At 33.5% G+C, this 13416-nt stretch overlaps 1 protein-coding gene across 1 annotated transcript in view; it reads left to right on the forward strand.

The window, feature by feature from the left end:
* LOC142320399 (uncharacterized) overlaps window positions 1-11534 on the forward strand; it is a 30587-nt gene extending 19053 nt beyond the window's left edge. The window contains exon 4 of the mRNA XM_075358101.1: window positions 6457-11534. Coding sequence (XP_075214216.1) covers window positions 6457-7656 — 1200 coding nt within the window. The 3' untranslated portion in view covers window positions 7657-11534. The remainder of the gene's footprint in view (window positions 1-6456) is intronic.
* The last annotated feature ends 1882 nt before the right edge of the window (window positions 11535-13416 follow it).

Below are 13416 nucleotides of genomic sequence, written 5' to 3' on the forward strand. Positions count from 1 at the left end.
AGGCACTATGCAAATTTAACAGCAGGCCTACAACTGAACATCTAAATTTATACCGCAGGGCTAGAGCGGTATGCCGTTGAGTATTCTTGGATACAAAGAGGAAGTCACGGACAAAATACGTGAACACTATTTCACACACTATTCCCATATCTACTGTATGGAAAAAGATCTGTGCAATTTGCGGATCACCAAAACAATGTATTCTTGCTCTTATTGATGGAGAACTCCTTTCATCATCCTCTGCTGTGGCAAATACCTTAGCAGAATCTTTCTGCTCAGTGTCTCTCACTTCATCATATAATAATGATTTTCGGAGGTACAATATACAGATGGAAGTATTATCGTTATACATTGGTGATTCAGTTGGTAAATTAAACGCCTCATTTCTATTCAGTGATTTGTCACACATACTTAAAAACTTACATGACACTTCCCGTGGACCTGAAAATAATTGTCTCCATATGCTGTGGCATTTTCCTAATTTGGCGCTACATCTGTTGAATATTTATAATGCTTTATTCTTCGAACAAATCTATCCACCTGGCTGGTCAGAAGCCATTGTCAAAGCAGTATGTAAACCTGGTAAAGACAAAGCAGACCCCTCAAGCTTCCGCCCTAACACCTTCATAAGCGTTTTATGCAAAGTAATGGAGAAAAATGTGAACTGCAGACTTACATGGAACTTGGAGAGACATGGCTTTTTTCTACAGAACATTGTAGTTTCCAACAAGGACGACCTTCCATTGATCATTTAGTGTCATTAGAAACAGCCATTCAAAATGCTTTCCTACTCCGCCAGCACCTCATCGTTATCTTCTTTGATATCAAAAGGCGTATGACATGGCCTGGTGACGTGATATTCTAAACACCCTCAAAGAATGGGGAGGCAATATGCTTGCTTTTATTAGGAATTTCCTGAATGGCCAAATTTTCCGTGTTCATGTTCGATATTCTCTCTCGGGTAGCGTTGACTTGAAGAGTAGAGTACCTCAAGGAAGTGCATTAAGTGCCACCTTAATTTTCTGTAGCCAACAATGGTATAACTAGATGTGTACATCTAGACGCCTGTTTCATGTTCTTTATTTGTTGATGATTTTGCTGTATATATTACATATATATGGGTAGGCGTGATACACAGAAATATCATGCAATCTTTGAGGTTAGTTGTAGTCTCTTTAAAAAATGTATATCTGCAGGCAGACTATTTAGGGTCCTGCCAAGTAAAAGAGTATGTGGATGTCCAAAGATGTTTCAAGTGCTGCAGATATGGTCATACACTAAATTGTATAAGTTTGCCTTGGTGTGTTCCCATTGTGGCAAGGAGGGCCACAAGCGTGACAATTGTTCGCATAGGTCCAAGGCTCTGGCCTGTGCTAAGTGTAAGAGGTTGCACAAGAATCATGAGTACCCAGTTGTTAGTAAGGAGTATGGTTGTTGCGCTGTACTTTAATTCCTTAGATGGTTAGGTTCAGTCAACTAAATGTCCAGGGTGCTTATGTAGTCCAGGTTGAGTTAGGTTAGGTTGTAGAGAGAAGAAGCCTCGATGTTGTCCTTCTGCAGCACCCATTTGTAATTAGGGATGATCTGTCAGGTTTTCATAGCTGGAAAAAGTTTTGTGTAGGGCATACTGTATGTCTACTATTCTGTCCAGGAAGTCGCTTGATAGCGTCTTTATACGGCAGGTTTCTGATGCGCATCGTGTTGTGGTCAGACATGCCATTTGTGAACAGAACCTTACAATTGTTAGTTCATATTTCCAATACAGGGATCCCACTGAGAAACATCTAGCAAGATGGGATAGGATCCTTTGTATTGTGGGAAATGGTATAATCCTTATTGGTGCCGATGTCAGTCCGAAGTTGCTTTTCTGACACAGTGGGATCACTGATAATGGCAGTGGCTTAATTGACAATTTCATCGCACAGCACAATTTTGAGGTTTTTAATATTGCAGACCAGTTGGCCACTTATTTCGGTACTGTTAATGAATGAAGGGCCTTTTCAGGTACAAATATTGACATCACCATTGGTAGGGGCATCCCTGGCAGGGTCCTTGACTGGTCTGTGGTCAACGACTGTTCTAGCGATCATCAGTTGATACTTTTTGAAATAGCAGATGAGCTGCGTGATGGCCATGAGGGATACTTTCCTGTTTACTGGGGACACTTCCTGCATAGGAATTGGACTGGCCAAAATTCTCCTCTTTGTTGGAGTCCAGACTGGAGATTTTTCTCGACGACCTTGACAACCCTCTAGAAGGAGGGCTTGGTACTTTCATAGCATTAGGTCCTCCAAGTATAATTCCTGGCGCTCCTTTGATGAGGAACAAAGGAAGAGAGACCCTTGGGGTCTCTATTCCTGTGTATAGAGCCCTTGGACATAAGCTCAGGAAAGATGTCCTCTTGTTAGCTTTGTCAATCCTTTGAAGGTACAGTAATTAATAAGGACCGTGTCCTTAATATTTTGCTGAATGATTTGCTTCCAGATGATACTACAGTGGGTGAGGTTTCATTCCATCGGTATTTCAGCCGGGAAGTCACGATTTTCAAGACCGACTTACAATTTTCTGAGATCACCAAGGCGGAGGTGTGCCAGGCGATTTGTAATATGGCACAGCACACAAGCCCACCCAGATATGATTGTATCACAGTGGAGCTCCTCATCCAATCACTTCCAGTAGTCCTTGTTCATCTAACTAGAATATGCAATAGGTTGCTCTTTACCGGCCACTTTCCAGCATGTTGGAAACGTGGAGACTTCATGTTGTTCGAGGTGGCAACAAAGATCCTACTATTAGTTTGTCTTACCGTCCACTAACACTCTTGCCTGTGATTGGCAAGGTTTTTGAGAAGGCCGTCCTATTTGCGTATTAATGTTAAGGTTGGCCACTCATCATATGCTAATGGACAACCAGTATGGTTTCTGACTGGGCAAGAGCACAGAGGATGCCATACTAAATGTGATGGATATAACTTCCTTTAGTCCATGTAAATATGTATCAGAGATTTTTCTGGTCATATCTGTGGCATTTAACAACTTATGGTGCCTTCTGCCCTGTTTCAGATGCAGAAGTGTAAGTGTACACAAAGTGAATTAGAAGTGCTCTCAAGTTATGTCAGCAATCAGACCGTTTCCCTGCATGATGGTGGCTTGGAAGTTCATAAGACCTTAACTAAAGGATGCCCTCAGGGCAGTGTTCTGAGTCCCCTTCTTTGTATTATAGAATTTGATTCCATGTTGCATTTAAGGTTGCCATGTGGTTGTCGTATTGTCGCTTATGCTGACGCGCTGCTACTGATTGAAGGGGATTCGCATAACGAGGTAGAGTTCCAAGCTGCTTATTCTTATGAGACACTCTGACTGCAGAGTCTCCAACATAAGATGATTTTCAGCTCAGGGAAAATCACAATGACGTTGCTTAAGGGCCGATTGGCTGTTCCCAACAAATCCAAAGTTCGGATGGCTGGTCTCCCCATTCAGTATGTTACGGATCAAAACTACCTGTGTGTTAAACCTGATGAGAATTTTTGTTTCAAGGAACATCTACATTATTTAGCAAAAAAGGCCGCTGATGTTTTTTAGAGTCATTCATCCTGATTGGGTGTTGAATTACCGTACCATGCATATCCTTTACAAAGCTGTCAGCAAAGTTATTATGCTGTATGCTGTCTGGACTCACCATATGGCTTTTACGTATTGCGCGGATATTTTGCTGTGGGCCCAGCGAATCCTGTGGCTGGCTGTTATAGGCGGTTATAGAACAGTCTCGCAGGAGACAGTTTGTGTTATAGCCAGAGTCAAACCAATAGATATCTTGACTAATGAGCGTTAGAAAATCTTCAGTTCCAAGGTAAATAACCTATTGACGACAGAACGAAAGCAGGAGATTGAAGACTGGGCCATGTGTGTTGGCAGGTCAGGTGGGACAAATCCCCCCACAGGTTGCTACACGCATGATATATTTTCTATAGTACCTAATTTAAGGGTGATTGGATGGGCCCCCACTTGGTATATCACACAGTTTCTCTCTGAGCATGGTGCCTTTCAGGTGAGTTTGGCTAGGTTTCATTTGGTGGATTTGAGTCAATGCCTGGATTGTGGGACTGATGATACAGTGGACCACATCCTCTATGTCTGTCCCCGATACAAGGTCGAACGTTCACAAGCTGTTAGGGAACTTGAGAGAATTCCTTTTTGGATCTCCGTATTAACTGGATGATTCGTGAGGAGTGGTCTATAGTGGCTGGTTTTCTTCACAAGGGCGTAGGTCTGTAGAGGAAGTTTAATCGAGGAACTCGATCGTGGTAGGATCCCAGGTGGCTAGGGTTCCACCTTAGGCATTGGATTGGTTGGAGGTAGGCACATTGGCATTGTGCCAAGGTTATATTGGTATTGTTTGTGATTTGATTTGGGGCTCCTGCTGGTAGGAGTGGCTGCAGGGTATGTTAATCTGTGCAATCAGGGGTGTGGCTTCCCTCTGCTGGTGACTTGGTAATGCCATATGAGAAATTTGATATGTATTTTACTGATGCAAATGTCTGCCACGAGGCATTTACATCGGTGACATCCCACCGAGGCCTGGCTGATGACTGTGAGATGTAATCAATTAGAGGGTCTAATGATGACTTCCAGTAAAGCCCTTCATGGCTCGGAACAGAGGGGATGATGTGATAATTGGTAAATTACAAGGCAGGTGTCTTCACACCCTACAGTGTTGGGATGTATATATTGCATCGCAACACCCACAGCAGAGAGACTACTACAGAACACTATATCTAACCTTGAAGCTTCAGCCAGGGTTACCAGTTCCACCTTTTCACCTGAAAAAAAACAAAATGTGTAGTCTTTTCTCATCTGCAGGACCCTTCAAACATAAATTTACATGCATGTAATGGTTGTTCTTAAAATGCATGAGGATTTTCAGCACTCCATATTCAGCAGTTTTGGCTGTTAATTTAAATCATGCCTTGTCGCTAAAATAAATACATCCCAAAATGTCAATACTGTTGTATTCAAGAGAATGAAACCAGTGACAATACTATAAATGTTTTTTCGTGGTCTACTTCTTTCAGTTCTTGAATGGCACTGATGTGATAAGCTTGCAAATGTAATTATTTGGTAGGTAGTATTATTTAGGTAGGTTCTGATAGATAGAATTAGTGTAATGTATTATTTGGTAGATACTGAAAGTCAAGCCTGTGAAGATTACATTCTGAGCGATTTTCTGGGTGAGCAAGTCAAATATTCTTTTAACTCCTCCAGAACTTCAACTGTTGACAGTGACCTGTACTTTTGTAATCATGTACACTCCCAATCTTACAAAATTTATTATTCAAACTCAATATAGTCAACTTATTTGGAACTGAAGAATTGGGAAATTTTATCCGAAAATCCTCTTTCACTCGTTCCTAAAATTTATATACGCAGAAGTCTTAATAACAAATACACGTTCATCCTTGGAAAATTACATAGTTAACAAAATAGAGACAAATTTATACTGGTGTAGCATTAGTGTACAAGGACATTTCAGTTGTTAATAGCTGCTAACCTTTAGTACAGTGTTGCTAACTGCCATTAGGGAGAATTAAAGTTAACCTATCCATGACCTCTACTTTCGTAATCTTAGGGTTGTGTTCTTTTTGAAACACCCATTATAATCTTGTGCTGATTATGTTAGTGTAGTGGTAAAAATAATATTTTTGTAGCACTAGTGTTCAACTCGTTACTGAAATTTATAACTTAGCAATAAAAATTCTAATTGAAAAAAATAACTTAACTTGCTTGTAAAATTTAGAGCTTCTTTTGCCGTATTTGCTTGCAACTGTTTTTCATAAAAAAATGTTGTTTCAAAATATAAATATTTCTTTGTTAGTCAGTAAATATGTATTCATTTTGCACATGTAAGTAATTATTTTATTTCACTGATCTATTTTCTACAGATTAGCATTTCTACTAGATTAGGATTAACACGTGTGAAAAGAAAATTAAACTACCCAACCCTAAACAATCATCTAAGTTCTGAGGGTATTAGTAGGAATGGAAGAAATTAATCATGTTCAATATAAAAAAAAATTTTATATTGAAGTTACTAATTTAACATTAATTTTAAGTTTAATATTTAAGCTCAACTGCATTATTTAAGTTTAACTGAAGATTCATAAAATATTTATGTAGTATTGAAAATATATTTCTGGTCCACTTAAGAATTCTAATTTATTCTTGTTATTTTACATCAGTAAGTTTTATAATTCTTATTATTTTTTAATAATTTTTTTGCAACAGTCTTTATAGTTGAAATGGAATATTATTTTGCTTTGCTTAGAGTGGAATAGAGTTGAATATTTGCTTAGAATTTATGTTTCATAATTATATTACATAATTAACGTTACCCGGTTGATATACTAATGTTCTTCTGAATTACAATGAAAATTTTACAACTTATTTGCATTTGTTCCAGGATCTTGGAATAGATACAGTTAATGATTTGATGGAAAAAAATGAAGGTAGTTCAGTAGTGAAATATCTTGCATCTAACAGTGATGTAACATCAGAAGAAAACTTTTGTGAGAAGATTACTGTTAAAAGTGAATTTAAGCAGCAGAATTATAAACAGGTTATGGAATTTAAGTGCAATTATTGTGGAAAAATGTTTAAGTCTAAGAATGGTTTAACAGAACATATTGATGCTCATATCAATGAAAGGAGGTTTGTTTGCAGTATTTGTGGAAAGTCTTTTAACAGAAAACGCAGCTTAAAATCACATATTGAAATTCATATCAGTAGTGAAAAAATTTATTCATGTAGTTATTGTCCGAAATCATTTACTAAAAAAGCTTATTTAAGGATACACCTTAAGATTCACAGTGATGGTAGAACATTTACTTGTAATTATTGTCAAAAATCCTTTAAACAAAAAGGTTACTTAATGGCACATGTTAGAAAAATTCACACCACTCTGAAAAAGTATGTCTGTAAGTATTTAATAAAGGAGAACTCCAAAGATATTAAAGAATTTAAATGTGAAAAGAAATTTAAAACTGAACATGGCTTAATGGAACATATTAATGGACATATTAACGAAAAGAGTTACAATTGTAAGTTCTGTGAGAAATCTTTTAGTAGTAAACAAACCCTACGGGAACATGTTAATACACATGATGACAGTGAGAAAGTGTTTAAATGTAGTTATTGTCAAAAGTCTTTCACCCAAAAAAAATATTTAAGAGTCCACCTTAGAATTCATACCACTAAAAAAATATTCTACTGTAGATTTTGTCCACAATCATTTGAAGAAAAAATATGTTTAACCACTCATCTTAAAAAAATTCATTATGATGAAAAAAAATTTACATGTAAGTTTTGTCAAAAAAGATTTAATTCTAAAAGATATTTGTTAAAGCATTTTAGCTTTCACACCAGTGAGAGGAAGTATGTGTGTAGTTTTTGTCAAAAGACATTCTTCTATAAAAATTCTTTAAATAAACATTATAGTATGCATATTAATGAAAAAAAGTGTGTTTGTGTATTTTGCCAAAAGACATTTATAATCTCTCAAGAAACTGATCCACCTTCTCCATTTTCATGCCGTGCATGTGATGTGTCACGTAAGATTACCTTAGCTCATTCCAATTCTGCTTGTGGCACTTATCGATGGTAGTCATCAATCCGTTGTATATTAGTGCTGTAACTGTAATTGTAGACCACCAAAAAATTACTCCTGAAAGTGATATAGCCTTGCTCAAGAAAAAAAATTCTCTGCCAGACCTGAGGGAAAGTGAAGTATGAAGTGGTGTTATTCTGTTACCTATTTATAGGAGATTATGTATTACATTGGTAAAAATTGGATACATCTTGGCAAGTACATCTTTCAACTTGGAAAGTATACTGAATTGCAGGTAATATTCAAAACTATAACTGATATCTTCACTATGTTCACCATAGGAATTAACTGCATAGTGACTACTCATTTTCTACTAGATAAGGAGCTCTATTACCTCTTGTGTCTTATATTCTTTATACATAATTTTTTTTAATAGAAAGCTGTATATGAAGAGATAAAACATTTTAATATATATATATATATATTTTCTGTTAGTTTGAATTTGTGTTGTCATTAATCCCTGCAATCAAAACAACAATAAGAATATGTGATTCAAAGATAAAGGTGTTATATATACAACACAAATTCAAACTAACAGAAAAAATAATGCAATGAAAATGTGTCAATATTTAATATGTTAAAAATGCATTTTATTTGTTCATGTAAATTAAAAATGTTTTTATCCAGTAATTCAGCACATTGTTTTTGTAGTCTTTCAGCTGTTGTAACTTTATTGACAATATTTTGTGCGTTAGTTCCTTTCTTTAGAAATTTAATTTTCTAAGTAGAATATATTTATTGTACAATTTTGTATAAAGATATGAACCAACTTTCCCACATGTTTCTGTTTTATGGAATTTCTGAACAATATCTTCTGTTTTTATCAATTTTTTCTTTTAACCAATTTCATATTTGAAATCTGTAAGTTGAAATTTCAAAGGTGATTAATCTTATCTGTAATGAAGTTATGTTTTAAAAGCTGTGTTGATTATCATCTGTGGAATATCAAGAATACAAATTTGCATGTAATTTACTTTTTTCTCATTTCTTCCAAAATCTCAGTCTAGATCTAACTATGTATGTTCCAGTTAGAGAAGTTTTGATCAATTGTTTATTCCAAATTTCTTTTTTAAGATACTGGTGTATACATATTATTATGAAATTTTTATTTTGACTTGGGCATGAATCTGATCAAATAACCCAAGTGAACTTTTGTTTTATATAAGGGTTGGGTGAAAAGTTCCAAGCCTCTCACAGAGATGGCATTAATACACTTAATTTCTCGATGGCATCACATGATTCCATTCTCATTAGTTTACTATAATAATTTCAAGTTGGGGTGCATCACTTAATGTAGTATTTACAGTTCATCAAAGTGGAAAATTGGGCGTTTTTTTGAAAATGGAAAAATCTGAAAATCTGTACAATGAATAATTACTTTTTTTCTGAAAAGCTTAAGTGCAAAGAAATTTAAAGAAAGCTTGATATGTCATTGGGAGACTCTTCTACTTCTAATGTAATAGTTAAACACTGGATTGTAGAGTTTAAAATGAGTTGAATATACACTAGTAATGAACCACACAGTGGACGCCCTTCTGAAGTGACTTTGCCAGAAATGATAAAAAAATTGCATAAAATCGTTTTGGTAGATCGACAAGTGACAGTGAATGATTAGCAGAGTCTGCAGGTATGTCTAGAAAATGTGTGCACAATATTTTGGACAAACATTTGGATATGAACAAGCCCGTGCACTAGATGGGTGCCATGTTTGCTCACGCCCAACCAAAAATAGTGCAGAAAAAACATTTCAGCACAATCCAGAGGAATTTTTCCATAGATTTGTGACAGTTGGTGAGACTTGGGTTCATCACTATACTCTCAAGACAAAACAGCAATTAAAACAATGGATTGAGAAAGGTAATCTGCTCCAAAAAAAGCTAGAATGACTTTTTGCAAAAAAAGTTATAGGAACTGTTTTTTGGAATGCCCATGGAACAGTTTTCATTGATATCTTAAAACATTAAAGCAATAAATAGCAAATATTATGGGACCCTATTGCAGCACCTAAGCGATGAGATTAAAGAAAAAAACCTGCATTGGAGAAAAAAAAGAAGGGTTTTCCCATCAAGGCAATGCCCATCATTGCAGTCACAAAATCAACAAATTATGGTTCGAATTTCCATTACTCTCCATATTCACATGATCTGGCTGGCTCCTTCTGACTATCACTTGTTTCCTAACCAAAAAAAATTTCTTAGAGGGAATAAATTATTGACCAATAATGAAGTTATTGTCAATGTAGATGGTTGTTTTAATGGGTTGGATAAATTCAAAACTGGCCTGTCCCAAACAGGGTGAGTGACAGGCCTATCTCTTTTTGAAATTTGCATGACAAAAATTGCTAAACTTAGCAATTAACCAATGATTCTTGAAAAATATTATATACATTCTACAGCATATAAAAATATGTAGAAAATGTGCAGTTGTTTGTATAGACTGGTGTAATTCTGGCAGTAATAATACATAAAAATACCGTTCTGTATTATTAATGAAAAATTCTGTACAAATGCAGGAAGAATTAAATATAAATACAACATAGATGCTGTCCACACAGCAGCTAGTCAATGACTGCAGTTGCCAAGAGCATGGTAGTTCTGTCTGACAACAGAATGACGTAGTATTAAGAGAGAGAGAGAGAGAGAAGTACTTTGACGGCCAGAACCAAATTTTAGATAATATTAGTATAGTGGACAATAAGCAAACTCCCTTACAACTCAGTAAGATAAGGATGATATGTATGACATGTAAATTAAGTGTATAGACTCAGGTCGACCGTTCGTGATAACTTGTAGGTAATTGGACCCAACCACCTAACTCACTGGTATCCACTATCTAGTATTCAGATCCCTATAAAAAGCAATTAAAATTTTTACTAGGAACGTAAAATTGAAAATGAAATAAAAATTCATTTGGCTGATTATAAATTTACAAAATGAAAACACTGAAACTGGCTACACTCGATATTACCTGGAAACTTTTTGCAAGATTATTTTATTAAAAACAATAATTTATAAATGTGTGTAATTAACAAAAACTGGAATTGGGAAATTTACTTTATCAAAACTGATGCAGGAAATTTCTTTTGATATTGAAATTTCAGTATTGTAACATATGAATAAAAAACAATTTTATTTGCAGTAAGTAACGTTTACCCATTAATATTAAATAAGGATTTAGGCTTAAATTCATCTAGATTATTTAATAAATAAATAGGTTAAATGGTTATCCAATTACGTTTTGTATTTTTATGCGTGACTTAATAAAATAATATTTTGTTCGCTAAATAAGTTTCATACTATAAGAGAAAAAACACAATTCCTGCAAATAAAATTTAGAAAATAACCCCAATTTTGTTATAGTTTTTTTTTTATTTTTAAAAAATCATGTAATCGGTTTTTGAGATATATGTGTTATAAATTGTCAAGTTTTTCGAAAACTTTTTGTTGATGATATTTATTTAATAACAATTATATTTTTCACAATTTTCATTGATAAATAAATAATTTAACTTTTCTGAGTTGTAAATGATTGAAGTTATTTCTGTGAACTGCTAAGAATATAACTAAGAAAACAACTTTATTAACTATTATGAAAGTCTTCCAGGAAAATAAGGTTTTGTTATTTTTTGGAATAAAATACACTTGAAGAACTGAAGAGATATAAAAATAATAAAATTTAAAAATAAGTTAAAACTTTTTTTGTAATTTGAAACTAGCATCCACCAGGTTAAATGAAGTGGTTCTTTGAAATTTAATTTCTAGTATTAATTTTACCCTAAATATTGTATTAAACCTAATGTTTTTATTAATTAAGTACTTTAAATCTTAGAATTAACATTTTTGTTTGTTATATTTTAGTTTATTAAAAAATGCAAAATAAAATATTGTACTTCATATTATTTTACATTTTACCATTACTTCCATTTTATATGCAGTTGTCACATATGAACTGGCGAAGAGTAATGTTTTATCTCTTTTTATAAAAATGAAACATTATCCAACAAAACCTTTAGTAAATGATGGAGACTGATAAAATGAAATAACTAATAAAACAACTAATAAAAACCTTTCATTTTCACAATAGGAAATTTAATATCTTCTGACTAATCTGTGGTCGAGATAATGAAAGTAAATTTTGGAATTTGCATTTATATGTTTTTTATTAGATAAAATTTTGTGAGAAATAAAACGGACCCCCTTAAAAAACTTATATCTTACTCTAAAACATATGAATGTAATTCGCTGCAATAAAATACTTGGTAATAAACGGAGGCTGATAAAATGAAAAATATAAGATTTCAATCAATATTATTGATCATTTACTGAAAATCGATTGTAACAACTCTACCTTATATCCAGAGGTTCCAGATACGAGTCCTGGTCAGGCATGGCATTATTCACACACTACAAAATTCACTATCATCCATCATAGTAATTATTGATTGACCCCTCTGCCTATTATGTTAGTTTCAATTAGTAAATTAAAAAATCCTGATCATGCAGTATAACATAACACCACTATTCAGCCTTGTCTCACTTGAAATACAGCACTAGGCGCATCTGTCTATAGACAATGTTTTTGAGAAGTCAGTTGTAAGAATAAAACACTAAAGTAAAATATTTAATTTGATCTATTCGAGCATCAAAAATAAATGTTTTAACAATTCAACAAAACTTGAAATATTAACAGGAAAGCATTATTATATTATAAAATAAATTATTTACAAGGGTGTCTCGATTATAACAAAAAATAATTTTGAAATCTATTTTAAGCATTAGCAGTTTACAACTGACAAAAAAAAGATGAGACTGGTAACATACACAACCAACTGAGGTGCTTGTAGTAGCAGCGATGGCAGTATACTCTCAAATACCTGGAGACTCGATTTTGTTTTAAATTTCTCACCCAGTATATTTATATATATATAAACCACACTCACACACATGTGTGGATGCATGTGTGCATACGGTTTTGTAGTACTGTAAATTTATACTCATTAAGGTATGACCCGATCCCATAGTTCTAAAAATTTTAATTTTCTCTTAAGATTGGAATTATGTTGAATCATTGTAAACTGTAAAAAAAGTCATTCTTAAAAGACGAATATCATTAGCGGTAAAATTCCTAAAATTTTTTAGTATCTTCTGAAATATTTCTTTTGTAAAATACTAATTTACTGTAAAATGTTGTAATTATTAAAAAACGCCCAGTAAAATTTAGTTAAAAAATAAATATAAAAAATTAAATAAATAAAAGTTCATAAATTTTATATTGTTAATTCAGTAGCTTAGTAATGTATTTTATTTAAAAATTTAGTCTTCGATGGAGTTGGGTTTGTGTGAGGACAGCAAGGCCCTTACCTAAACAAATAAAATAAATGATATAATCATAGAATTTTTTTAGCTGTGTTGAATCAAAATATTAATAAAAACACGGAAAATTAGTTTTGGAGGAAGTCTGTTATGATCAGTTCTAAAAATTATTTGCATTAATTTATTAAATTATCGTTTTCTTTGATATTTTTTGCAATAATATAGATTTTAGCTTCCATTTGCAATAATATAGATTAATTTTAACTTAAAATTAAATATTTGTTTTTGTAAACATCATCTTTTAATTCATCATAAATATTAACATTTTTTTCTACAATTCTAAAGGAGATAGAAACTGGTCAATTCTCCACACCTCTTGACTGCGGATATTTTATCTAATGCTGCTTTTTAAAATATAACAAATGTTGGTAATAAAAGGTATATG

Source organism: Lycorma delicatula, chromosome 1 (genome assembly GCF_047948215.1).
Source record: "Lycorma delicatula isolate Av1 chromosome 1, ASM4794821v1, whole genome shotgun sequence".
Classification (NCBI taxonomy): domain Eukaryota; kingdom Metazoa; phylum Arthropoda; class Insecta; order Hemiptera; family Fulgoridae; genus Lycorma; species Lycorma delicatula.